Source organism: Bos grunniens, chromosome 3 (genome assembly GCF_055505025.1).
Source record: "Bos grunniens cultivar Pamir isolate PY7600 chromosome 3, Bosgru_T2T1.0, whole genome shotgun sequence".
NCBI lineage: Eukaryota > Metazoa > Chordata > Mammalia > Artiodactyla > Bovidae > Bos > Bos grunniens.
This window is the reverse complement of record NC_141167.1, coordinates 97,325,997-97,353,503: the sequence shown is the minus strand read 5'-3', so window position 1 is coordinate 97,353,503 and position 27,507 is coordinate 97,325,997. Positions and strand designations below refer to the sequence as shown.

General features: G+C 40.1%; 1 protein-coding gene across 5 annotated transcripts in view; it reads left to right on the top strand.

The window, feature by feature from the left end:
* Positions 1-27,507, top strand: part of WARS2 (tryptophanyl tRNA synthetase 2, mitochondrial) — a 101,201-nt gene that overhangs the window by 70,585 nt on the left and 3,109 nt on the right. For 2 of the 5 annotated variants that reach the window (XM_086392140.1, XM_086392137.1), the window contains exons 3-4: positions 6,334-6,414; positions 13,621-13,706. In XM_086392140.1, coding sequence (XP_086248266.1) covers positions 6,334-6,414; positions 13,621-13,706 — 167 coding nt within the window. Of the gene's footprint in view, positions 1-6,333; positions 6,415-13,620; positions 13,707-24,126; positions 24,219-24,326; positions 24,383-27,507 lie in introns of all 5 variants that reach the window. The other 3 variants (XM_086392139.1, XR_015160823.1, XM_086392138.1) reach the window with 3 other exon arrangements.

Sequence of the window (27,507 nt, the reverse complement as noted above, 5' to 3'; positions counted from 1 at the left end):
CAAATGAGGGGCTTTTCCCCATTTTCCAAGTGGGCAGCTGTCAGGTTGAGTAGTGACAATTCTCTAGGGTTGAGTCTTTATGAGGAGCTCCAGACCTCAGCTTTCCCTACCACGGGCTGCTAGGCTGCTGTTTTCATGGCCACACAGACACGGGGAGAGACTGATGGGGATCAGGCAAGTTAAAATGCCACCAGGCTCTCTGTTCTTACTGAGACTGTAAAGTTTTTCTTAATTATTCTTCAGATGATTGCAAGCCTTTGGTTAATTTTCTAGAGTTTTATAAAAGTTGACTTTGACAGTTTTTGCTTGTGTTCTCATTGTTTTTATGGAGGAGCAGATTTTCAGAGGTTGTTACTCTGTTGTTTCAGCAGTCCCTCTACCTTTTCTAAGCACCAGAAAAGTTTTCATTTTATTTTATTCAAGACCAAGTGTAGTTAGATTTACAAGCCTTTTGCCTATTTTCACAAGCTGAACATACCCATGTGCAGGTTACATGGGTAATTTGTATTGATCTTTATTCCCCTTTCCATTTACTAACCATCCCTTTCCCAAGATAACCTGTTTTTAAATTGAATATAATTTAGTACATACTCTTTTACATCTGGCTTCTTTCATTCAACATTATGTTTATGAGATTCATTCATGTTGTTAAATGTAATTTAGTCTTCCCCATTGCTGTAGTAGTCCCTTGAGTGAGTATACCACAATATATGCATTCTGTGTAAGTGGACATTTGGATTACTTACAATATAGGGCTATTACAGTACATTCTTGCACGTATATTTTTGTGAACATATGTAAACATTTCTGTTAAGGTATAGAAATGGAATACCTGGGTCATATGTTATATGAATGCTGAGTATTAGTGGATACAGTCAGAATTCAAAGGCGGTGGGACAATGTTTACATTCCCACAGCACGGTATAAAGGGCTTCCTTGGTGACTCAGATGGTAAAGCATATGCCTGCAATGGAGGAGACCAGGCTTCAATCCCTGGGTCCGAAAGATTCCTTGAAGAAGGGAATGGCAACCCACTCCAGTATTCTGCCTGGAGAGTCCCATGGACTGAGGAGCCTGGCAGGCTACAATCCATGGGGTTGCAAAGAGTCGAACATAACTGAGCGACTTTCACTTCAAGTCAGCACAGTATAATAGTTCTGTTTACTCAATATCCTGACCGTACTTGGTAGTATTTTGGGGTTTTCAGCTTAATCATTCTGGTGAGTGTGTAGTGGTATCACTAATTTGCACTTAGAACATTTGGTCGGTTTTCATAAGGTTATACTGCTTTTTTCTTATCAATTTGTAAGCGTCCTTTACATATTCTGTATACCAATGTATTCTGTTTGCAAACATCTCTTCCCACTCTGTGACTTGCCTTTTTTCCCTCTTTTTGAAAAATAATTTTTATTTACTTATTTATTATTTTTATTTATTTATCTTATTTTTGGCTGTGCTGGGTCTTCACTGCTGCATGTGGGCTTTCTCTAGTTGCAGCGAGTGGGCACTGCTCTTCCTTGCAGTGTGCTGGCTTCTCACTGCAGTGGCTTCTCTTGTTGCATGTCCCCTGCATTGACAGGTTGATTCCTAACCACTGGACCACCAGGGAAGTCCCTTTTTTCCTCTTTAATGGTTCAGCAGACTTCGGCATCAGGTGAAGAAGGACAGGGAGTGATCCCTGAGAGATGGGAGACAACGGCTCCAATTTACTGCCTGAAAAGAATTCCCAAGCAAAGCACACAGTGTGAAAGTATTAGTTGCTCAGTTGTGTCTGACTCTTTGCAACCCCATGGACTGAAGCCTGCCAGGCTCCTCTGTCCATGGAATTCTCCAGGCAAGAATACTGGACTGGGTTGCCATTTTCTTCTCCAGGGGATCTTCCTAACCCAGTGATCAAACCTGAGTCTCCTGCGTTGTAAAGGCAGAATCTTTACTATCTGAGCCACCAGGGAAGTCCCTTTTTATAGTGGTGTTTGATAAAAATATGTTATTAGTTTTAATGTAGTTTCAATTATCAAGATTTTTGCTGTTTAGTGCTTTTCAGATCCTATTAAAAATTCTTACTGATCAAAGGAAATTAAAGATGCAATCAACTGGGTTTTTTTCCTACAAATTTTTTTAAATGTTTAGGCAAAAAATTTTAGCCAACCCTGAAGAATACCAGTGTTTCCTCATGAGTGTATTTTAAAGATGATTGTCCTCTTTCATTCACAAAAGCACCAGCAGAGAATCAAGTCTTATACAGCTCTATTCCAGAATAGTTTTTTTTCCTTCCTATCAAGCCCAGCAATTCCATTGAGTATATTTCTTAGCCCATTTGTTTGTAATCCCCCTGTCTTCTGTTTTCAGAGATAAAGGAGCCCATTAGAGTTGAAGTTCTCTCACTTTCTGCTCTCTACTGTTATCCCACAAAATAGATCCTCATCTGTATTTATTTCTCTTCCTCATGTTTCAGTGGAAGATGTAGGTTTATCCCACCTTTAAAAAAAAAAAACAAAATTTTTGTTCTCAGTCCCTACCACTTACCTTTGTTTCTATCCTCCTTAAACAAGAAATGTCTTACACACGAGATAAAATTGCGTGGAACTAAATACACCCGCACAATGAGTGCATGTAGTACTGGTGAAATCTCAATAGGGTGGACAGATTGTATCAAATTCTGTTTCCTGGTTATGAGGTTGTACTGTATTTATGCAAGGTGTTGCCTTTGGGGGAAACTGAGTGAAGGGTATACTGGATCTCTCAGTAGTATTATTTCTTACAACTATAAGTAAATCTATAATTATCTCAGCTTAAAAAGTTAAAAGATTCTTTCTGAAATTTCTATAATTGTAATGACTGAATTGCAAGCTGAAATCAAGATTGCTGGGAGAAATAACAACCTCAGATATGCAGATAACACCACCCTAATGACAGAAAATGAAGAGGAACTAAAGAGCCTCTTGATGAGGTGAAAGAGGAGACTAAAAAAACTGGTTTGAAACTCAACATTCAAAAAACTAAGATCATGGCATATGGTGCCATCATTTCATGGCAAATAGAAGGAGAAAAAGTAAAAGCAGTGACAGATTTTATTTTCTTGGGCTCCAAAATCACTGTTGATGGTGACTGCAGCCATTAAGTTAAAAGATGCCAGCTTCTTGAAAGAAAAGCTATGACAAACCTAGACAGTGTATTAAAAAGCAGACATCACTTTGCTAACAAAGGTCTGTATAGTCAAAGCTGTGGTTTTTCCAGCAGTCATGTAAGGACATGGGAGTTGGACCATAAAGAAGGCTGAGCGCCAAAGAATTGATGCTTTAGAATTGTGGTGCTAGAGAAGACTCTTGAGAGTCACTTGGACTGCAAGGAGATCAAACAAGTCAATCCTGAAGGAATTCAACTCTGAATATTCATTGGAAGGACTCATGCTGAAACTGAAGCTCCAATACTTTGGCCACCTGATGCAAAAAGCTGACTCATTGGAAAAGACCCTGATGCTGGGAAAGATTGAGGGCAGGAGGAGAAGAGGGTGACAGAGGATGAGGTGGTTAGATAGCATCACTGAACCAATGGACATGAATTTGAGCAAACTTCTGGAGATGGTAAACGACAGGAAAGCCTGGTGTGCTGCAGTCCATGGGGTCACAAAGAGTCAGAGACCACTTAGTGACTGAACAAGAACAGCAATCATTTATTGAGTGCTTACTGTATGCTAGGCACTCTACCAAGCACCGTCAGGTGGACACTGTTGTTAATCTCATTGTATACATGATAAAACTGAGGCACAGAGAGGTTAAGTCATTTATACAGGGCTACCCATCTCATGAATGGCAGAATTAGCATTCAGAAACCATGGCCTAACCTCAGAGACAGAACTCTTACGAACTCTGCTCTATTTCCTTTTTTTTCTTGTTCCATACTTAATGGATACTACTTTGACATTTCATATTTTCACAGGTGTTTGCCATACATTTTGTTTACTCTTTTTTAAATTAATTTTTACTGGCATATAGTTGCCTTACATATACACTATTGATACTATATACAAAATCAATAACAAACTGTGTAGCATACTGTGCAGCACAAGGAACTCTACTTAATGCTTTACTTGTACATCTGTCTTTATATGCTGCCTCCTAGTCACATTTCAACCACCGCTTTATAGTTCAGCATTCATCCCAGTCACTCCCCTGAAATTGCTTTTGGCCGGATTACCAAGGGATTCTTTTTGGTCCCAACCATTCTTTCTGCAGCCTTTGTTACTGTTCAACAGATACATTCAACAGATATTTACTGAGCACCTATAGTGTGCCAGACTCTTGTTTTACAGCAGTGGACAGGGTAGGCAAAATGACTGTAACTGCAGAATACATGTCTTTACTTGTTAAGATTAAGAGGTCAGAAATCTTAAATCACTGCTGACTTGTTTGTGGATGGTCAACAGACCACTTTATTGTTCCGTGTTTTTGCTTTTCTGTGGCTGAAACAGGTTATATTTTTATTTTGTTTGTGATTTCACAACATAAGTCAGAATGTACTATATTTAACACCATTTTCATTTTCTCCAGATAGAAATCTGATCACTTCCAAGCAGTAGCCATGAATATGAATAAATTAAGAGAGCCAAATCCTGAAGTATAGTACCCTTCTGATGTACTTATTAATGATAAATTATGAAAATTATTTGCCTTTGACCAAAAAGTGTTACTGTTTTTCTATATAAGAATAATTGAATTTTATGCCACATTATTTGGAAACACCAGGAAGATCTCTGCAGAATATTCAATAGGTCTCATTCCATATATCCAAATATAAAGCTACTCCAAGGAAAATACTTGACTTTATAGAGACTTCACGGTAGCTGTTTGCATATCAAAAGCTGAGCTCTTGAGCCCTAGTTGAAGGAAAGGGATCATCTTGTCTCTTTCCACATGTTCATGGTTATTTTCTGTGTTTTTATTCTTTCCTAATTCAGTAAAGAAAAAAAAAAATCTCTCCTAGTTTTTCATGTCAAAAAACAGCTCTTATTTTATTAGTTCAAGTGGGAATGTTTTTTGCTGGTGACTGGAAGCGACTATAATCCTCTTGCTTCCAGCCAGGGTTCCTGTTTCTGTCTGATAGCTGTTTGTTTACAGCAGCAGTTAGCAATTTGCATGGACAGTGCTGTCAAAGTCACTGCCCTCAATGAACCCCAAATGCCTCTTGGAAGAAAGATGACAGATTCAGCCCAGCAACTTGCAAAACTTTAAAAGTGATTCCTTGTCAAACATGTGAAAAACAACTCTTCCCTCTCCATGACTTGAGGGGAAAAAAAAAGAGAAACTATCTTATGCCAGATGGCGATTCCTTGCTAGTAAAATAGGCCTGGGCTGATTCAGCTTCATTCCTTTATGTTCCATTTGCAAAACCCACAAAGAACACATTTGGGGCCACTTTCCAGAGCTGGCAACCATCTCTGCTTTTTAAGGAAATCAGATGGGCACACACACACAAAGCCACAATGGATGAAGGGCTCAGAATCCCCAGGGTCCTGAAATGGGATGCATAGGCCTTAAATTCTCGGTGACCAGTTAGAACCTGGCCCAGACCCAAGAATCATCCCAATTGTTGCCAGATTTGGTGACTTGATTTAATTTGGTTAAAACAGAAACAAATTGGGAGAAGGTTATGTTTTCTTGTTGATTAAACCTCTTCTTAAAAAAAAAAAAGGAAAAAATAGAAACTATAAAAACACGCTTTCAGATGATAAATTGACTCTTAAATTTCAAACTACTGTGGGTCTAAAGGACTCAGTCTTTAATTTTCAGTCCAGTACCTTTTTTTGCCATGAAAGATATTACAGCTGCTTTCATATATTTAGAGGATTGGACCAGTGTGTATGCGTGTTTGTGTGTGTGCATGGGTGTATCTTCTCTTTGGCTTTTATTTTTCTTACATATAATTGACTTATTATATTAGTTTCAGGTATATAGCATAGTGGTTCCATATTTTTATAGATTACACCCTGTACAAAGTTATTATAAAATCCTGACTAGATCCCCTGTGCTGAAATAGATGGCTCAGGACATAATGAAGTCCCCTCAATGAAGATGCTGAAGCAATGTCTGGTTAGCTGCTGGCTAGGGATGTTGTGAAGAAGATTGAAATACTATACTAGTAATGGTATTGGGTAGTTTTTAAGATGTCTTCTGCATCTAAAATTCTATGCATTATGAATTAACTCCCTTGATTTTTTAAATTACCATGATCTGGGATATTTTAGTCAAGGTAATACCTATTGTCCATTTCGTTTTGCCTTATATGCAAGATGATATTGACCACCTTTGTTAATGTTCTATTTTATTTCTTCAGGTGTCTGAGCACACACAATTAAGTTGGATCCTTACCTGCATGGTCAGATTACCTCGATTACAACATTTACACCACTGGAAGGTAAATGCCATTGATCTGATTAATAAACAGAAAGAAGTTCAGTCCCCACTGCAGCTGTTTTTCCCCTCTCTGTTTATTTTTGTGTTAGGCTCTGGGAATCCTGAGTTTTCTGGCTTGCTATGCACTAGTGGCTAGCAAGACCAGTATCTTTAACCTCATCGCCTCAGGGTATGAAAGAGAAAATAGAAGGATTCTCCAAGATTCTTTCGAACTAAAAAACTAGTTACAAATATCCAGCTTATTCATTATTTGATTTTATCTATGCATGGTCAGTCCTTAGTGACTGTTAGTTAGACTTGGTAAGACTTTGAATGTGCCACATTCTAACTAACAAACAATCACCATTTCTGGATTACTAGACCCTGAGGTTACCTCCACCAGAATTAACTGGCTGTTAAGGCCTGAAAGTTATCATTGTGGGGAGAAGAGACTACATATTTTATTCCATATTTAAACAAATTGAGTCTAAGCAACAATTCAAACTCACAGAAAAATTAAGTCTGTTCTTTTTCTAAGAAGTTCAACTGAGAAATATAAATTGGGTAATTCATAGTATTCCCATGTAATTTTGCAATTGGATCACACCTGAAGGTATGTAGCCCTCCAGGACATCAACACTAATTTTAGTTTCAAGCTTCTTTGTAGCATATTTTCAGGGCCACTGATTTCCTTAAAAGCTTGTTCAGAAGGCTGCACATACACTACAGAGAGAAACAGAGCTTTAAACTGGCAGTACCTGAATAAGGCATACTGGTGGTGCTGTAGAATCATTACCTGCCAGGAGTTAGAAACAAAATTGATAATGTTCTCTATCATATGTTGGTTTGTGGCAAGACTTTCCCATTTTATCATAATATGGTAATGCTAAACTGAACACTGAAATACTTTTCAGTTTGGTTCAGTTTAGTCGCTTACTCGTGTCCGACTGTGACCCCATAAATCACAGCACACAAGGCCTCCCTGTCCATCACCAACTCCTGGAGTTCACTCAGACTCACATCCATCGAGTCAGTGATGCCATCCAGCCATCTCATCCTCTGTCGTCCCCTTCTCCTCCTGCCCCCAATCCCTCCCAGCATCAGAGTCTTTTCCAATGAGTCAACTTTTCACATGAGGTGGCCAAATACTGGAGTTTCAGCTATAGCATCATTCCTTTCAAAGAAATCCCAGGGCTGATCTCCTTCAGAATGGACTGGTTGGATCTCCTTGCTGTCCAAGGGACTCTCAAGAGTCTTCTCCAAAAGAACTGATTTAATGGGAAATGCTCCCACTTTAAAATAGTGTCTAAGGATCTCCTGGTAACACGTTGCCAGTGTTACCAGGCAACGTGAATAAGCCTTCCACTAGTCTGTGATTTCTTATTTGTGGGGAAAATATGAATTTCAAAGCTAGTCTTATCCTGGAGCTTGGAAACTGCCTTTGAGGGTCATTCTTTGATTAACAAATACTGATGATGCCTTCTGCTAATCTCATAGCACGCTAAGTACTGGAGATATCATAGTCGCCAAGATGGATGGATGCAGCACCTTTCATGAGGTTTGTAGTCTATTTTGGAACAGATTCCCAGGTGGCACTAGTGACAAAGAACCTGCCTGTCAGTGCAGGAGCCTTAAGAGATGTGGGTTCGATCCCTTTGTCAGGAAGATCCCCAGGAGGAGAACATGACGATCCACTCTGGTCTTCTTGCCTGGAGAATCCCATGGAGAGAAAAGCCTGGCAGGCTGCAGTCCATAGTGTTATACAAAGTTGGACACGACTGATGTGACTTAGCATGCATGCACAGTTAAACAAAAAATCAGAGGGAAGGCGCCAAGATGGCGGAGGAGTAGGACGGGGAAAACACTTTCTCCCCCACAAATTCATCAAAAGAGCATTTAAACGCCGAGTAAATTCCACAAAACAACTTCTGAATGCCGGCAGAGGACATCAGGCACCCAGAAAAGCAACCCAACTCCTCGAAAGGAGGTAGGAAAAAATATTAAAGACAATAAAAGAGACAAAAGAGGGAGGGACGGAGTTCCGTCCCGGGAAGGGAGTCTTAAAAAGAGAGAAGTTTCCAAACACCAGGAAACCTTCTCACTGCCGAATCCGTGCCGAGCTTTGGAAGCACAGAGGACAACATAACAGGGAGAAAAAATAAATAAACAATTAAAACTCGCAGATTGCGAGCCCTACGGTAACTCCTCCAGCGGAGAAGCAGCGCAGACGCCTGCATCCGCCATTAGCAAGCGGGGGCTGGGCAGGGAGGCGCGGCGCGGGCTGCATCGCTGAGAGTAAGAATCTGGCCCGAATACCCTGAGCGCTATCTGAGCGAAATAATTTGGGCTAGCAAACCAGACTGTGGGATATCTACCATGCGAAAAGCCAGCCCTAACCTAAGACACCGCCAGCCCGCGTACAGAACAAAGGACTAAACAGAGGTAGCCGGCTGCAAACCTTCCCCCTCCGCTGACAGGCAGCCAGAGCCGGAAGGGGGCAATCGCAGCCCCAGAGAGACATTATCTATAAAACTGGCTTCTTTGCTAACTAAAACTTATTGGGGGTCTGGACGGTCAACATCTGCCTGAGAAGGTGCGCCGGTTTTACACCCAGATAACCAAGTGGCGGGGAGGCGATAAGTCGCAGCATTGGCGCTCGCCAAACACCTCATCACCTGAGCTGCTCGGACCTGGGAAGAGCACAAAACGCAGCCCCAGCTGAGTCTGCGCCTCTGAGGACTACCTGAGTGCCTGAACCTGAGCGGCTTGGACCTGGGAGGTGCATGCAACCCAGGGCCAGCCTCGGATTGTTCCCGGCGGAACAACCTAGAGCCTGAGCAGTGTGGGCAGGGAGGCTACACGCGCCGTGAGCGGGGGCAGACCCAGTGTGGCTGAGGCACTGCGAGCGCACGCCAGTGTCATTTGTTAGCAGCATCCCTCCCTCCCTCCCCATAGCGCGACTGAACAAAGAGAAGAAATACAGCTCCACCCACCAGAACACCGACACAAGCTTCCCTAACCAGGAAACCTTGACAAGCCACCTCTACATACCCACACACAGCGAGGAAACGCCACAGTAAAGAGAACTCCACAAACTGCCAGAATACAGAAAGGACTCCCAAACTCAGCAATTTAAACAAGATGAAGAGACAGAGGAATACCCAGCAGATAAAGGAACAGGATAAATGCCCACCAAACCAAACAAAAGAGGAAGAGATAGGGAATCTACCTGATAAAGAATTCCAAATAATGATAGTGAAATTGATCCAAAATCTTGAAATTAAAATGGAATCACAGATAAATAGCCTGGAGACAAGGATTGAGAAGATGCAAGAAAGGTTTAACAAGGACCTAGAAGAAATAAAAAAGAGTCAATATATAATGAATAATGCAATAAATGAAATTAAAAACACTCTGGAGCCAACAAATAGTAGAATAACAGAGGCAGAAGATAGGATTAGTGAATTAGAAGATAGAATGGTAGAAATAAATGAATCAGAGAGGATAAAAGAAAAACGAATTAAAAGAAATGAGGACAATCTCAGAGACCTCCAGGACAATATTAAACGCTACAACATTCGAATCATAGGGGTTCCAGAAGAAGAAGACAAAAAGAAAGACCATGAGAAAATACTTGAGGAGATAATAGTTGAAAACTTCCCTAAAATGGGGAAGGAAATAATCACCCAAGTCCAAGAAACCCAGAGAGTCCCAAACAGGATAAACCCAAGGAGAAACACCCCAAGACACATATTAATCAAATTAACAAAGATCAAACACAAAGAACAAATATTAAAAGCAGCAAGGGAAAAACAACAAATAACACACAAGGGAATTCCCATAAGGATAACAGCTGATCTTTCAATAGAAACTCTTCAAGCCAGGAGGGAATGGCAAGACATACTTAAAATGATGAAAGAAAATAACCTACAGCCCAGATTATTGTACCCAGCAAGGATCTCATTCAAGTATGAAGGAGAAATCAAAAGCTTTTCAGACAAGCAAAAGCTGAGAGAATTCTGCACCACCAAACCAGCTCTCCAACAAATACTAAAGGATATTCTCTAGACAGGAAACACAAAAATGGTGTATAAACTCGAACCTAAAACAATAAAGTAAATGGCAACGGGATCATACTTATTAGTAATTACCTTAAACGTAAATGGGTTGAATGCCCCAACCAAAAGACAAAGACTGGCTGAATGGATACAAAAACAAGACCCCTACATATGTTGTCTACAAGAGACCCATCTCAAAACAGGGGACACATACAGACTGAAAGTGAAGGGCTGGAAAAAGATTTTCCATGCAAATTGGGACCAAAAGAAAGCAGGAGTCATAATACTCGTATCAGATAAATTAGACTTTAAAACAAAGGCTGTGAAAAGAGACAAAGAAGGTCACTACATAATGATCAAAGGATCAATCCAAGAAGAAGATATAACAATTATAAATATATATCCACCCAACATGGGAGCACCGCAGTATGTAAGACAAATCCTAACAAGTATGAAAGGAGAAATTAACAATAACACAATAATAGTGGGAGACTTTAATACCCCACTCACACTTATGGATAGATCAACTAAACAGAAAATTAACAAGGAAAAAAAAAAAACAAAACATGTGTCTATAAAGCTCACTAAAGCAAAGCACAGTAAAATGAGGTATGGCAATAAAAGGCATTAAATTTAAAAAAAAAAAAAAAAGAAAAGAAATGGCTGTGAAATTTTAATTGTCATTTTAATATCTATCTAAAGGATCATAACATTTATCTCCTTTAATATATAAATGTAGTGAAATAGTATTGCTTTCTGAGAATAAAACCTACTTGGTTATGGCGCATTACTTTTTAATACACTGCAGATTTCTTTGGCTCCTATTTTAAATTAAAATTTTTGCATTAATTTTCATAAGAGATATTGATCTACAGTGTTCCCTCTTTCTGTTTTTTGTTTGTTCACTTTGATCTCTTTATGAAATGTTTTCATATAGCATGTACTCCTAAAATGAATCGTCCTGCTCTGAGATTATTTAAAGAATTGAGAAACTACCTGTTTCTTGGGTTTATTGGAATTTTCCTTTAAAACTACTAGATTGATCTTTCTGATACATTTTTCATTTTGTTATGGCTTTTGGTAATTTTTTCTATTACCATTTCTATTATTTCTAGGAAAAAAAAAAAAAATCAGAGTATGCAAAGTTTTAAGAGGACAAGGTTCCAATTCTATGGGAAGATCTAAGAACCCCTAGCTTGGTTTTGATTGGGGCAGTGAGGGGCAAAACAGTGGGGTAGAAGTATAGGATCAGGGCTGCTGAGGTCAAGGTTATTTGGAGGATTGATGAGATAACACAGGTGTGAGGCATCTGGGGCCCATAATAGGCATCCAATAAATATTAGAACTTCCCACATCTCCCCACTTCCTTTGTAGTTTCAAGATCTAGTATTCTAATATAAAAAGACAAATCTAATGCAGTAGCAATTTTTAAAAGTTGGGTTCTTTTCTCATTTGTTTGTTTCCAAATTAAATTTTTGTTAGAATTACCTGATAATCAGTGCAAACTGGCCTTTATCATGGACATTATAATAAGGAGATGTACTGAAGGAATTGTATGGTCAACTTTCAAATTTCCTATGAACGCCCTATAGCAGTAATAGTGCTGTAAGCCAGAAACTGGGCTTCCCTGGTGGTTCAGTGGTAAAGAATCCTCCTGCCAATGCAGGAGACGTAGATTTGATCCCTGGGTTGGGAAGGTCCCCTGGAGAAGGAAATGGCAACCCCCTCCAATATTCTTGCCATGGAAATCCCATAGACAAAGGAGCCTGGCCGGCTACAGTCCATAGGGTCGCAGAAGAGTTGGACATGACCTAAAGACTAAGCAACAAAAACAAGCCAAAAATTGCTGGAAGTAACCAGAAAAGCCTGTAACTAAATTATGGAACATTAAGACGACTAAAGGGAGAAACTATTGTCTTCAGATCCAGCCTCAAAAGGTACGTCTGCATTTTGGCTTAGGAAGCCCGAATTGTGAGGGCATGTGTGAGCCTGATTCTCGGAATCATGCAAGTTTATAAATTGAGTTATTCATTTCATTCAGGAATCACTGGATTTCAGAGAAGTAATTCATATTAGATAAACAAAACTTATTTACACACCAAAATATCAATTTAACGTGCATGCTTAGTTGTGTCCAGCTCTTTGCGACCCCATGGACTGTAGCCCACCAGGATCCTCTGTCCGTGGGATTCTCCAGGCAAGAATACTGGAGTGGGTTTCCATTTCCTCCTCCAGGGAATCTTCCTGACCCAGGAATTGAACCCATGTCTCTCGTCTCCTGCATTGGCCAGCAGATTCTTTACTACTGTGCCTCATGGGAAGCCCCATTTATCAGTTTACACGTATGATATACCTAGACCTTGGAAGCAGTTACCAGTGAACTGCACACAATAGTCCCTGCTAATAAGCAACTCTACCCAGAAAGCCAAATTTCCTGTAGCAAGGGGGTTAGTACCACTAGGGCTGATGTTCGGGGTGTGCATACCAGTAGTTTATTATAGTCAGCACCCAGGACTCACCAGTTGTTAAATATTTCTAATATCACCTCCGGTGTTTCCATTAGCTTCCCTGTTAAGGAAATATTTTGGTTTTTACAACCTGTACTGTTCATTGGAATCACTTTACTCTCACTGCGTTCCCACCTAAAGATCATGACAGATCATTAGAATTGGTAAGATGAAAATTTCTCTTAGTTTCATTGTTTTTTAACACCATGATTTTCAGGGTTTTGTTTTAATGTGATATTAAGGGGGCATTACAGTTTTGTCAATAGCACAGTATGAGACTTCTGGAAAGTTTCCACAAACAGTTTGATGTTAACTAATATAATGTCATGATATTTTCTGACCTTTCCCATGAAATCTGGAATTTATCTGATTTGGAGTCTAGAAAATCTTAGACTTTTATATTAATAAAATGGAAAAGAAACAGTGGCAGTGCAGGATTGTTTCAAGGGACAGTGGGGAAGTGGATTCACCTTATTCCTGCCTAAGCCGGGACTGTGGAGGCAAGCCAGCCAGAAGACGGCCAGATTTGCTAAAAGGGACTGAGTCGGGATGTTGTTACAGGTGGCTTCAGATCACCCTTTGCTTGCTTTTAAGATTTCTTAATTTAGCATTATAATTAGGTTCATGTCAGATTTGTTTCTCTCCTCTCTTTTCACCCTACAGGCAAAGACTGCCAAGGAGAAGCATAATGGAACCGTGGGGCTGCTCACATACCCAGTGCTCCAGGCAGCTGACATTCTGCTGTACAAGTAAGGAGCAGAGTTCACCCCAGCCCTAAATGTAGTCATGCTGACAAGAGAGTGTCACCTGACTCTAGAAAATTTGGCCCACGGGGAAGGATGGTTACAGCAAGGGGCAGGCACATGAATCCATTTGCATCTATTCCCCAGTAATAATGCTAAATCAAACCAGTCAGTCCTAAATGAAATCAACCCTGAATAGTCTTTGGAAGGACTGATGCTGAAACTGAAGCTCCAATACTTTGGCCACCTCATTGGAAAAGATCCTGATGCTGGGAAAGATTGAGGGCAGGAGGAGAAGGGGACGACAGAGGATGAGACAGTCGGTTGGCATCACCAACTCACCAACTCAATGGACAAAAGTTTGAGCAAATTCTGGGAAATAGTGAAGGACAGAGAAGCCTGGCATTTTGCAGTCCATGGGGTCATAAAGAGTCAGAGACAACTGAGCAACTGAACAACAACAAATAGAAGTATGTTTAAATGTGAAACCAATAATTTTAAGAAGTAGCATTTAAATAGCACTTACTATGGATTGCAAGCAGTCATAAGTAATTTACATACATTAACCCATTTAATCCTCACAACAGCCTTAAGAATCTGTACTGTCAGCATCCTCATTTTACAGATGTGCAAACCAGAGCACAGAGTGGTTAGTAACTTGCCTGGGGTCAGGTGACAGCAAGGCCTGGACCTAGGATTTGCGCCTATAAAGTTTACGTACAGAGTCTGTGTTCTTAACAGTATGGGATATAGTGTTCACTTCAAGAGTTTTGAATATTGATTTCTCAGATAATCTAGCCTCCCAAGAAATGCTATTCCATAGCACTTGCTGCAGCTATGCAGATGCTCTCTATCTGCTCTAAGACCAGAGCCACTAGTCACGTGTGGCTGTTAACACTTGAAATGTTGACAGGAACTGAATTTCAACTTTAATTTTAGTTGATTAAAGAGCTGCCTGTGGCTAGTGGCTACTGTATTGGACCGGAGAGCAAGTTTTTCAACATGCTATAAGGTGCCCTCACTTTTCTTGAACCCACAATCTATAAATCAGCTACTCCTGCCACTTACAGGTCTCAAGACTATACAACCAGAGGATGCCAATGCCTTGCACTCTCTGTAGGACTGGCCAGGGCTTCTGACCCCATTCCTCTTCCCGTTCTTCCCTGCTATCCCCACATCACCTCCCTTGACGCCTATTTGGCCATTTAGAGATAAAGCCTCCCAGTCAGCAGGTGCTCATAGCCAAGCATTGTTATAGTGAAAGCTTCTGAGGAAAAAGATAAATTCGATGAGTGTTTTTTACTCCTTTCCCCTAAAGCCCTGACCCCCATAAAAGTGCCTCTTCTGTGGGAAAACTGGAATTCTTTGCATATAAATGTGATAATAGCATGGAGATGATAGTGTATGTTCCTTGTGACATGACCCCAGAGCCTTTGTGCAATGATGGTGGAAACAGCCAGAAAAATAGTTGCTCAGCTTTACGTATAAGGAATGTCCATTAGTACATATAAGCTGTCTTCATTTCATTAAATTTAAGTTTGATTCACGTTATGATTATGTCTCTGTTTGCTATTTTAACTTGAATGCTGGGCCCCTCATAGCATTTATTATTTATAATAAGTAACTTTGGACTTATCCTGGAAAATCTAGAACATTTTTCTCCAGAAGCTGCAAATGAAAGTCTAAGAAGGATCTAATAATATAGTTTCCCACTGAAGTAGCATATTTACTTAGAAAGGTTCTACAAAGAACCTTGATTTTGTCACCTGTAAAGAACAGAAAAATCCTTCCTAAAGGATTATAATGAAATACGTCCCTTGTCTATGCTTGATGGTGATATCTCTGACTATCACAGCCTTATGTCTAGTTCCATTTTCAAGGGCTACTTCTACATAGAACCAGAGGCTGATTTTTCAGCACCAGGATTTGGAAGCACACAAGCACAGCGGATTTCTTTAGTAGTTCAAGAGCTCTCATGGGAGAGTCCTCTGAACTCAGGGCTATGAAAAAAAAGCGAACTTGAACAAGAATGATTGACCTTTTTGTAATACCATGGAACAGAGAGTAGGAGGGAGCTCTAAAGGGCCTCTTCTCCAAATCCCTTGCTCTACCAATGTGGCCCAGGCAGGCTAAGCAATCTGTCCAAAGCTGTGGAGCCAGACAATGGACAGAGGAGGCTCGGGGTGTGATCATGGTCTCCTGAGGCCAGTGCTCACCCTCCTTAAGGAGCCAGTCGTAAGTTATGTTAGGAGGCAAGATCATCACATGAATAACCAGAGCAGTATGAGATCACCTATACCAAAGTGATGATGAATTTGTTTTCATCAGTTGCCCAAAAATATAATTGGCAGAATGATAAAAATCCTATAGTTTCTTGGTTAATGGTACATAGCTCAGGGGCTTATTAAATTCTGTGTAAATTGAAATCACCTAGTATATACTCAAAACAGAGATTTTAAGAGTACAAACAACAATTTAAAAGACTGACATTGGCAAAATTAGCTCCTTAACATCCTCAAATTTATCACATCATCTACCTTTCTTTCAACCCAAGTGTGAGATTGAAAATGTCCTCTTTTCTTACATAAAACAATAGTTATTTCAGATGCGGCAGGTAAACACCAAGAGCTTTCTGGTAGCTTCCTGTCTGTCTCACTCTGCCCAACATCAGCAGGTTCTCACAGTTGGTTAAGACTTAAAAATTAGTAGTTCTTTTCCACCCTCAATTATTCCCCTGTAGCCAAAAAAAAAAAAAAAAAAAATCCCATACTATAAATATTCCTTAACTCTTCCTGATCTATTTAGTGGTTAGAATATACACTAAGAATGCCATCAGATTCCTTCATTTTTCCTGTTTTCTGAGAGGAAAATTATGGTGGCAGATTTTTGCCTATTCCTATCAGGATTCTGCTATATTAATTTGTTAAACGAAAGTATTTTTCCATAAAACTAGGAACTGGAACTTCCTGGGTGGCCCAGTGGTTAAGACTCTGTGCCCCCATTGAGGGGGGCCTGGGTTCAATCCCTGGTCAAGGAACTGGTACTCACATGCCGCAACCAAGAGTTTGCATGCCACAACTGAAAGACCTCGCGTGTCACAATGAAGATCGAAGATCTTGCCTGACACAGCTAAGACCCAGGGTAGCTAAAATAAAGAAATAAATTTATTTTTTAATCCAAGGTTATTGTCTATATTCAAGATGATTGTCTCCTACCTTAGCCTACAAACTATCTACCTATAACGCCACAATCAGATCAAAGATGTGGAGCTGCATGCTCCTTTTCTTACGAGAAACAACCCTATGTTTCTGTCCTGTGTGGTCTCAGGCCAGACATCCTGCTACCAGCCACGCATACTCCAGCTCACAGACTCTGTTCCTTTGGATTTTTTTCTCCTGCCGTCTTCCTTTAGACTATTCCCAGGAGTACTGTTGCTGCACTATGCACATCCCCCATTTCCTGGGCATGTGTGTCCTTTGGGCCCCTGCAAAGTGTGCAGACAAGTACAGTAAACTCAGCTCTGTTTACTACAGCATTTACTCTGCTGACATACATTTCTCATCTGTCTTACTGTGCTTCCTTCCAAAGTTTGCTGCTGCTGCTGCTGAGTCGCTTCATTCGTGTCCGACTCTGTGCGACCCCATAGACAGCAGCCCACCAGGCTCCCCCGTCCCTGGGATTCTCCAGGCAAGAACACTGGAGTGGGTTGCCATTTCCTTCTTCAACGCATAAAAGTGAAAAGTGAAAGTGAAGTCGCTCAGTCGTGTCCAATTCTTAGCGACCCCATGGACTGCAGCCTACCAGGCTCCTCCATCCATGGGATTTTCCAAGCAAGAGTACTAGAGTAGTGTTCCAAAGTTTAGAAACTCCTAATTGCTTGATAATAAGTAGCAGAGGCAGAACTCATCCAGGTCTGATTTTTAGCCTGTACCATTGTTTTCCCTACAATGCAGCTCAAGCACTTGGGGTATTTTTTGTTTGAGAAATTTCTTAATTTTGAAAAATATGATAACTAGAATGTTTATGAATATATACATTATAAATATAAATAAATACAAAAATATATTTATATACCAAAAAATTCATATTTTTTCTCACAAGCAAATCTATATGTGGCCCCTCATAATATGTTGATGTGCAGAGCTATTATAGATTTCATGTTTCTTTTGTCAAAATCAGCATTAGGATGAGTGGCCCATGATGGGCTAGAGAACAAACATGAGGGAAGGCAGTGGAAAAGAGGTTTTCCAGATAACTGTATGAAAGATTTATGTAAGTGTTTTGGGAGAACTTGGTAAGGAACCCAAGAATGGAGGTTTTGAGACCATCTTAAGCTTGAGAATGTGAAGTGAAAGTATTAGTTGCTCAGTCATGTTCAACTCTTTGTGACCTCATGGGCTGTAGCCTTCCAGGCTCCTCTGTCCGTGAGATTTCCCAGGCAAGAATACTGGAGTAGGTTGCCATTTCCTTCTCCATGGGATCTTCCCGACCCAGGAATCAAACCCTCATCCCGTGCATTGGCAGGCAGATTCTTTACCATTGAGCCACCTGGGAAGCCCCAGACAATTCAGTATACTCTCCTAAAAGCAGGGGGAAGGTATTTGTGCACTTTTAAGAACAGGGTGAAATGATTCGATTTATACTTTTAAAAGAGAATTGATTGATATGCAAAGGATGAGTCGTAGGGGCTCAGCCAAGGTCGGGCTCAGCCAAGGTCGGTAGGCTACTAAGAGGCTCTTTCATTAGTCTGTTTAGACCACAAAGGTGGCAGTGAAGATGAAGAGAAGAGACAAATTTAAAAGATTCTAGGATGTAAGATGGCTAAGACTTCATAATGGATTGGATGTGTATGAGAAAAAGCCATCAGGGATGTCCCCAGGTTTCTGACTTACACAGCAGGATTGATGATGGTGTTGCCATTCATTGAGATAGGGAATACTGTAGAAGGACTAGCCAGAAGAATTTATAAGTTCATGTGGTGTTTTCTCTTCTCTTGGAAGCTTTAACTCCCTAGAGGTTAAAACCTTTATGTCTCTCATAGTCCTGACACCAGGCCTTGCACATCATCGATCTTCAATAAATAATTGCTAAATTAAGGAGTCATTACCAGAGGTGGTGATTTCATCCCTTATAAAAGGACAAGCAGCACCAAACCCCTATTCCAGCCAGGTTGGTTAAAGGCAGCAGCGCTGAAAATGCACAAATACAGCCAAAGAAGTAGGGGGAAAAAAAAAAGGAACAAATTTCTGTGAGCAATGATTATTCATCTGGACACTAATTCTGCCTTAGGGGTGGGGTGGGTCCCAAGTGAATGTAGATGCAACAAGGAACTAAGCAAAAGAAACATGGTTTAGTCACCAAAGAAGATCAGACGCATTGTTGTGTGACAGAAGTTATAACAATCAAAATTATGAAAGACTTTTGTTTTATGTTGTGTCTAAGAAAGTACAGTCAGGGTAAGAAAAAAAGAAAATGGGTAAAAAGAGAAGACATTAATATGGAGATCATTATGTAGGGTATAAATTTTAAAAGAACAGCAGTAAATTATTTGAAGTGAAAGGAAGACTGTGAGGAGAGAGGTTGAAAATGTGAAGAGAATAAGCCCCATAAGTGGGCAGAATCAAAGACAGGCTGAATTAATGTAAAGTGTAAACTCAATGGATGCGAAGGAAGGGCCAAGATAAATTATAGGAGGTGAAAGGAGCAGCAGGAGCAGAGGGAGGAAAGACTAGAAACAAACAAACCAAAGTCAGATGAAAAAGCCAAGTGGAGCAATCAGTCCAGGTGAAAAAAATTTAAAAAATTTTTAATCCCTTTTTGTAAAAGCAAAACCTCTCAGGATTGTTAGCAAAGAGGCAAGGATCCGACAGAAGGCAAAGACTTATGCAGAGTCATTATGAAAACTAAATGTGTTTTCTGTTTAGTTTGGTTGCTTTGTGAATCTGGAACCATTTTGACATGTGGAAATATTCATTTTGATGTGCTTAAAGTGTATTGATTATGGTAATTGTTTTTTCTGTGTTAGTTGCAGTCCATTGTGATTTCCTATGGGCTACTGTAATTGCTTTTTAACCTACCCTGTGGGCTAATTTGGTTTGGGGCAGTCAAGATGACCTCTGCATGTCAACCTTACTATAATTACAAGGCGGGAGTGCAAAGTCCAGTCACAGAAGAGAAATTTAGGAAGGTGTGGTGAGTACATGTACACCTCAGAGAGGAGCATGTTCAGGGTTGTGGATACTGCGGGAAACATAAAAAAGAAGATTTTTGTTTTCATTTCTCATTAAGTCAGTAACTTTCTGCTCCAGGCTTTGTGAAAGAAGATCACGGGACATGATTTTGTAGAATTTCCTAAATAAATCTACTGACCTTCGAAGAAGAGAAATGACTTCCTGACCCTTTGTCATGGTCCCTGGATTTTCCCTTTCCCTTCATTATCCTGCCCCTATTTTCCTTAAATTAAAAGACTCCTCAGAAGTCCTATATCATACCATTTATATTTGGGGGTTACCTAATCAGATATATGAACTGCCAGTTTGTAATATGTCTTCTACCCAAATCAGGATTGCTGCCCAGGTCTGTGGCTGTCTCAGGGATTCTATGTTGATATGTATGTTTGTGGTATGAGTCTGCTATCAAAAAGGAAAACGATCCTGGTTTGAAAAAAGTCAAAACGTACCACACATCAAAGTCCCAATATTGTCATTCTTGTATGATTTTGTCCTTCATACTGTCAGATATTAATGAGTTTACATTATACTAATAGCCCGTGTATATTGAGCTCTTACTATCAAGGACTATGCTTGATTAGCTTATCTCATCTTTGAAACAACAGTAAGAGGTCAGCACCATTATGATCCTCATTTTATAGAGGAAACGGAGGCTTTAGAACAGTGAGAAACTAGGCTATGATAACTCAATAGTAGCTAACGGAGCTATGATTTTAACTCATTCTGATCGTTCAGTTCAGTTCAGTTCAGTTGCTCAGGCGTGTCCGACTCTTTGCGACCCCATGAATTGCAGCACACCAGGCCTCCCTGTCCATCACCAACTCCTGGAGTTCACTCAGACTCATGTCCATCGAGTCGGTGATGCCATCCAGCCATCTCATCCTCTGTCGTCCCCTTCTCCTCCTGCCCCCAATCCCTCCCAGCATCAGAGTCTTTTCCAATGAGTCAACTCTTCGCATGAGGTGGCCAAAGTACTGGAGTTTCAGCTTTAACATCATTCCTTCCAAAGAACACCCAGGACTGATCTTCAGAATGGACTGGTTGGATCTCCTTGCAGTCCAAGGGACTCTCAAGAGTCTTCTCCAACACCACAGTTTAAAAGCATCAATTCTTCGGCGCTCAGCTTTCTTCACAGTCCAACTCTCACATCCATACATGACCACTGGAAAAACCATAGCCTTGACTAAACGGACCTTTGTTTGCAAAGTAATGTCTCTACTTTTCAATATGCTATCTAGGTTGATCATAATTTTTCTTCCAAGGAGTAAGCGTCTTTTAATTTCATGGCTGCAGTCACCATCTGCAGTGATTTTGGAGCCCAAAAAGATAAAGTCTGACACTGTTGGAAATAGATTGAAAAGCAAGACAAGGTCTCAAAAAGCTTATTTGCTAGCAGGAGAGAAAGCAAGATACAATTAAATAAGCAAACAAATGAAGTAACTATTAGACTAGGATTAACACTATAAAGAAAATAAATAAGATATTGTGAAAAAGAATAACAGGGAAGCTAACTTTGGAGAGTAGAGTTAGGGAAGGTTTCTCCAAAGAGGTGATATTTAAGCTTAGACCTGAAATCAAGGCACCGGTAAGAGTTAAGGGAGGAACATTCTAGTAGAATACAAGAGCAATACATTCAATAGATCCAGCGCCCTGCCTTAAATATTTGAATTATAAACTTCCCAGGATTCATCATCTTGTTTTCTGTCTTTATAGAGTTCAGTAGCAGGAGAGTCAGGTCTCTCACAAATTCATTTCAATGTTCTGATATAATTTAAACATTCTATATTCAACCAGGAAAAAGTGAGAAATCACTTCTACTATTTCTATTCTTTTTAACATATTGGTACATTTCCCACAGGTGGTGTTAGTAAAGAATCCACCTGCCAATGCAGGAGACACAAGAGATGCAGGTTCAATCTCTGGTTCAGGAAGATCCCCTGGAGTAGGAAATGGTGACCTGCTCCAGTATTCTTGCCTGGAAAAATTCCATGGACAAGAGGAGTCTGGCGGGCTACAGTCCATGAGGTCGCAAAGAGTTGGACATGACTGAGCACATGCACACAGACACACACACACACACACACACACACACACACACATACACATGCCATTTCCTCCAAACCATATTTTGCAGCTGACATTCCTTGTTTGCACACTACATACCAGGCACCAACTATGAGCTTTGCATGCATTATTTTACTCATTTCTCAAGCACCTCTTTGAGTAGGAACTATTATTAGTCAGCTTTAAAAATTTTTAAAAAGGGATTTAGTTTAAACAACTCACCCAGGAACACCCAGCTGCTGAGTGGCAGAGCAAGAACCTGATCTCAGCCTAACACCAGAGCACCCACTCTAACCACTATGGCCTCTTCTTTATCTGAATGCACATTATATATATTTTCCAAAAAGTTTGCATCCTGAGTGGGTTTTTTGGTCTTATGTTTTTCCACATCATTAAATATTTTATGTTTTTAATGATTTTAATGTTTTCTTTGTTTTGGGCCTTTTGCTCTATAGAGAGATTGTGTTTTCTTTGCTTTTATCTATTCCAGTGCTTTGGAAGGTGTTCTTTCTGGTTTTAGTTCTAGTAGTGGTTATCTTTCAACAAAAACCACCCAAATAAGAACAAATAGGCTTTCAGAGCTTGCCACAGCAAGACTCAGCCACCATCACTTGTGTTCTGCAGCCAGGTGGGGGAGTAGAGAGGCTTTATAGGAAAGGAAGTCTTCAGGGATGCTCTGTTTAGACATTGTTGCCATGGGGAAGCTGGAGGCTAACTAGAAATGGGGCATCTTATGTGATTGGTTTGGGAAACATATTTGACTTTCTCTGGTTGGTCCTAAGTTGGACGAAGAATTGGGATGTTGGCAGTTATTAACCAAGTCTTGACCATGCTGGGTCCATTCCTGCAGAGACTGGTTTGTCTTCCTTGGTTGGTTGCTCCAGAGGTTTTGGGTCAGAGATTTTTGGTTATAGAATGTCTGACCATTGTCCATTTGTATACCAGTTTGTATCTTTTTGAAAAAATATTTTTGACTCTTTCATTGATCTTTTCAAGTAAAAAATGTGATATTGTGTGGTTAAGATGGCTTATTCATTACACTTGCAGATCCTGAGTCTATACTCATACTTGCTTTTGATTTGTAAACTAACCTGGGATTTTCAATTGACTGTTGTTACATAAATGACTTGATTTCAGGTTACATCATTTTCTATTTCAAATTGTAACCAAAATTTAGACTTTATGTTCTTAGTCTTTTTTAGCCAGTCCTTATACCTCAGCATCTCCATTTCTGAGTTCTTTAGTCCATAGATTTACTTCAACTTTTTTTCCAGTCCTTTACAATTTTTCTTCCAGCCTGAGAATTTCTTTCTGTTCAGCTTACCTCATCTGTAAAATTGATTTATGTACAATAAGAATGTATTAAAAGTGCTTAGCAAAGTGTGCAGCATATAGGAAGTGTTCAATAGCTATCAGTTACTTTATCATCATCATCATCATCATCATCATTATTATGAAAGTGTTAGTTGCTGAGCTGTGTCCAACTGTTTGCAACACCATGGACTGTAGCCCACCAGGCTCCTCTGCCCATGGGATTTTCTAGGCAAGAATACTGGAGTGGGTAGCCATTCCCTTCTCCAGGGGATCTTCTCAAACCAGGGATTGAACCTGGGTCTCTTGCATTGAGGCAGATTCTTTACCATCTGAGCCACCAGGAAAGCCCAATTATTAGTGTGAAAGTGAAGTTGCTCAGTCATGTCCAGCTCTTTGCGACCCCATGGACTGTAGCCTACCAGGTTCCTCCATCCATGGGATTTTCCAGGCAAGAGTACTGGAGTGGGTTGCCATTTCCTTCTCCAGGGGATCTTCCTGACCCAGGGCTCAAACCCGGGTCTCCCACATTGTAGGCAGATGCTTTACCATCTGAGCCACCAGGGAAGTCCTCAATTATTATTAGTATAGTTCACATATAAAACACAGCTTGGCTAGGTTTTTTAATACTTTTTTCTCACAACCCTATAAACATGGTTTCAATGTTGTATTATCAATCTTTTGTCTGTCTTTATTTCTAACTATTGGCTTATAGGATTTTTCTTTAAGTTTATAATTTAAAATTTTTTTCTGGATTGTGTTTTGGTGTGATTCTCTAGGATTTTTTTTCCTTTTTTTTTTTTTTTTTTTTGCCGCACCAGGCATGCGGGATCTTCTGTGATCAGGGATCAAACCCATGCTGATGCACTGGGAATGTGGAGTCTTAACCACTGGACCACCAGGGAAGTCCCAGGTTTTTTTTTAATATAATTGAAACTTGCTGTGTTCCTTCAGTAAGTATACTCATTTTTGTTTGCTTACTTCTTTGTTCTTAAGTCATTAACCTCTCCTTCTGTTTTAGGTTATTTCTTCTGTTCACGTGGTCCTGATGTCCTCCTGAGGAGGACCATATTCCAGGTCAGAGGATGGCCCTCCAGCCTGTCATTTGCGTGTCATGCTTCTCTCTTTCTCCTCTTGCTCTGAGTTCTTGGAGAGCTTCAGGTTTCTTTGCCAGATCACTGATACATCCTGTCCTTAGGATTCTGCTCCTACTGCTCCCAATTCTTCTGTTATCTGTTTGGTTTCCTTCATCACTTTACTTTCTCTTCATTGAATTGTTTTCTGTCACCACCTATGTTTGTTTTTCTTCTATTGTGATTTCTTGCTCATGTCTAATAACAGCCATGCCCTTCTGAATCCTATTGAGGTTACACAGCAGTTTTCTTTAAAAAAAAAAAAAAAAACAACACACAGTTGTTTCTTGTAAAAGTTCATTTTCAAATGTTTGACCTTGCTCAGGCTCTGAAGGGTAAAGTTCCCTTTCCTTCGTTCCATGATATTTTTCATAGGCCTTGTATTGGGGTCTTTCACTTGTTTGTTTGATTGGCTGATTTCTTTCTCTTTTGGGGGGTGCTGAACTGGGTCTTTGTTGCTGCACAGGCTTTTCTCTAGTTGTGGGGAGCAGAGTCTAGTTCTCCAGTTGTGGTGTGCGGGCTTAGTTGCCCCTCAGCATGTGGGATCTGCCCCGATCAGGGATCGAACCCATGTCCCCTGCATTGGCAGGCAGATTCTTAACCACTGGGCCACCAGGGAAGTCCTCATAGATTCATTTTTATGTGTTGGGTTTTTAAAATCCATATCAGAACAAGAAAACTATATTCAAATAGTGTTTTGCCAGCAGACAAAAATCTGTGAAGGCCTCTGTGTCCACCATCTGTCTACTAGGATGCTAGTTGAATTCCCTGCTCAGAATTCAGCAGGAGGGCAGAATCGTGTGCTGCGCCCCAGCCCAGTTGCTTGTGTTGCTCAACTAGGTTAGTACTGATGCCTTAGATAGATTTTCTCCTATTGCCTGCCTGGCTCCTTCATTCTCTGAGCAGATGTATTACACGAAAAAGAACAGTCACCAGGATGCCTGCTCCCAGGTTTCATTCTGCTTCTGTCTCTCACCTTCAGCACTTTACTTTTAATTCATTCACACAGAAGCCTGTTAGTTCGGTGCCATCTCATTTCTTTATTTTTGCTCTTGCTGCCCTTCCCTGTGGAGTCAGATCCAAAATAAATTTCCCTAAGACCAATGTCAAGGAGATCACCACCTATGTTTTCTTCTGGGAATTTTATGGTTCCAGGTCATACATTCAAGGTTTTAATCCATCTTGAGTTAATTTTTGAATATGATATAAGATACCAGTCCAGTTTGGTTCTTTTACATGTAGTTGTCCGTTTTCCCCAACACCATTTACTGAAAAGAGTGTTTTTTCTCGATTGTGTATTCTTGCCTCCTTTGTCATAGATTAGTTGACTGTACATGCACTTGCTTATTTCTGGACTCTGCTCTGCGTTGATCTGTGTGTCTGTTTTTGTGCCAGTACAATACTGTTTTGATTGCTGTAGCTTTGTAATATAGCTTTACATCAGGGATAAAGTACCTAGTCTTTATGCTAGTCAAAACTACCTTCACTTCCTCATACTCTAGACAGTTTTTTCAAATAAACCAGTAGCCTATGGAGAGTAATGCGCAAAAAAATTTTCCAGTTTTTCAGGGACCACTAATTAACCACGAGGCTAGTAGATTCTCTCTGTAACAAAGTACCATAGTTTTCTAGCAGTTTTTCTCTTCTGTGGCTGTTTTGAAAAGTTGTTATTTTTCCACTCATATGTACAATTGTCATTTAAATATTCAAGTGTACTCTAAGGCTGATGCTTCCACAGGCAGAATATTAAACGTCCTTGATCAAGAAACTACAACACTTTATTAGCTGTAAATGTCAACTCCTAGCCCAACACTACATACTTAAAATCACCTGTCTCCTTCCTTAGTAATATTTCAGTATGTTTTCCCCATCAGGACTTCTCTATAATGGTTCATCTTTCTTTGTTTGATATACCTCCTTATGTTCCAACACAGCAAACTTTATATATGGGATTAAAATAATTATAAACAATGTCTTTATATGTTGATAATTTTCATCTTACCTCTTCTTTTTTTTTTTGGCTACACCATGAAACATATAGGATCTTAGTTCCACCACCAGGTATCAAACCTGCACCTCCTGCATTGGAAGGGCAGAACTTTAACCACTGGACTTCCAGGGAAAGTCCCATCTTCATTTTTTAATAAAACAAAATATTACAGGGACTTCCCTGGTGGTCCAATGGTTGGGAATCTGTCCTCTCAATGCAGGGGGCCCGGGTTCGATCCCTGGTCTGCGAACTAGATCTCCCATGCCACACACAACCTAGAGTTCACATGTCACACTAAAAAAAAAAAAAAAAGATCCTGCATGCTGCAGCAAAGATAAAGATCCCACATGCTGTAACTAAAACATGGTGCAATCAAATAAATTATTTCTTAAAAATAAATAAAAATAAAATATTGCAGATAAAATCAAGATCTCCTTTGTTCCTTTCCCCAGACCCTTTCTCTTTCCTTCTTTAGAAGCAGCTATGATCATGAATCTTTGGAGAAGCTTCTAGTATGTTTTTATATTTATATATGCATCTATAACCAATACGTAATATTGTCATATGTACTTTTAAGATAAATGTCAGTGTACTGTACATGTCTCCTGCGACTTGCTTTTTTCATTCAACATTGTTTTTGAGATCCGTCTACATTGTACTAATAGATTTTATTCAAGTTCCCTTAGCATGTTGATTGTTCTATGGTTGCAATTTACATAAAAACAGACGATATTCCAAAAAAAGACTTTGAGTCACTCCCTGTGTGACAGGGAGGAAAACTCTTGCCTGAAGAACTTTCTGCCATCTTTGATTTGAAGAGTGGGGTGGAGTGTCTTTCTAGTGTGAGTGCAAGCCCTGAAGTAAAAAGCGTCTGGTCAAAGCTAGGATAATATGTGCTGACTGGGTGAGGGAAAGAGGAGTGGTTTAAAATACAATTATGCTTGGAGCACATGCTCTTTAGGATACCATTCCTCCCTCCCAGCAAGATCCTGTCACGCTGGTGTTGAAGCCTGTATTCTTCAGGTATGGAAGACATACAACTAGAGTAGACAAACATCTCCTTGGCATCTGTCTGATAC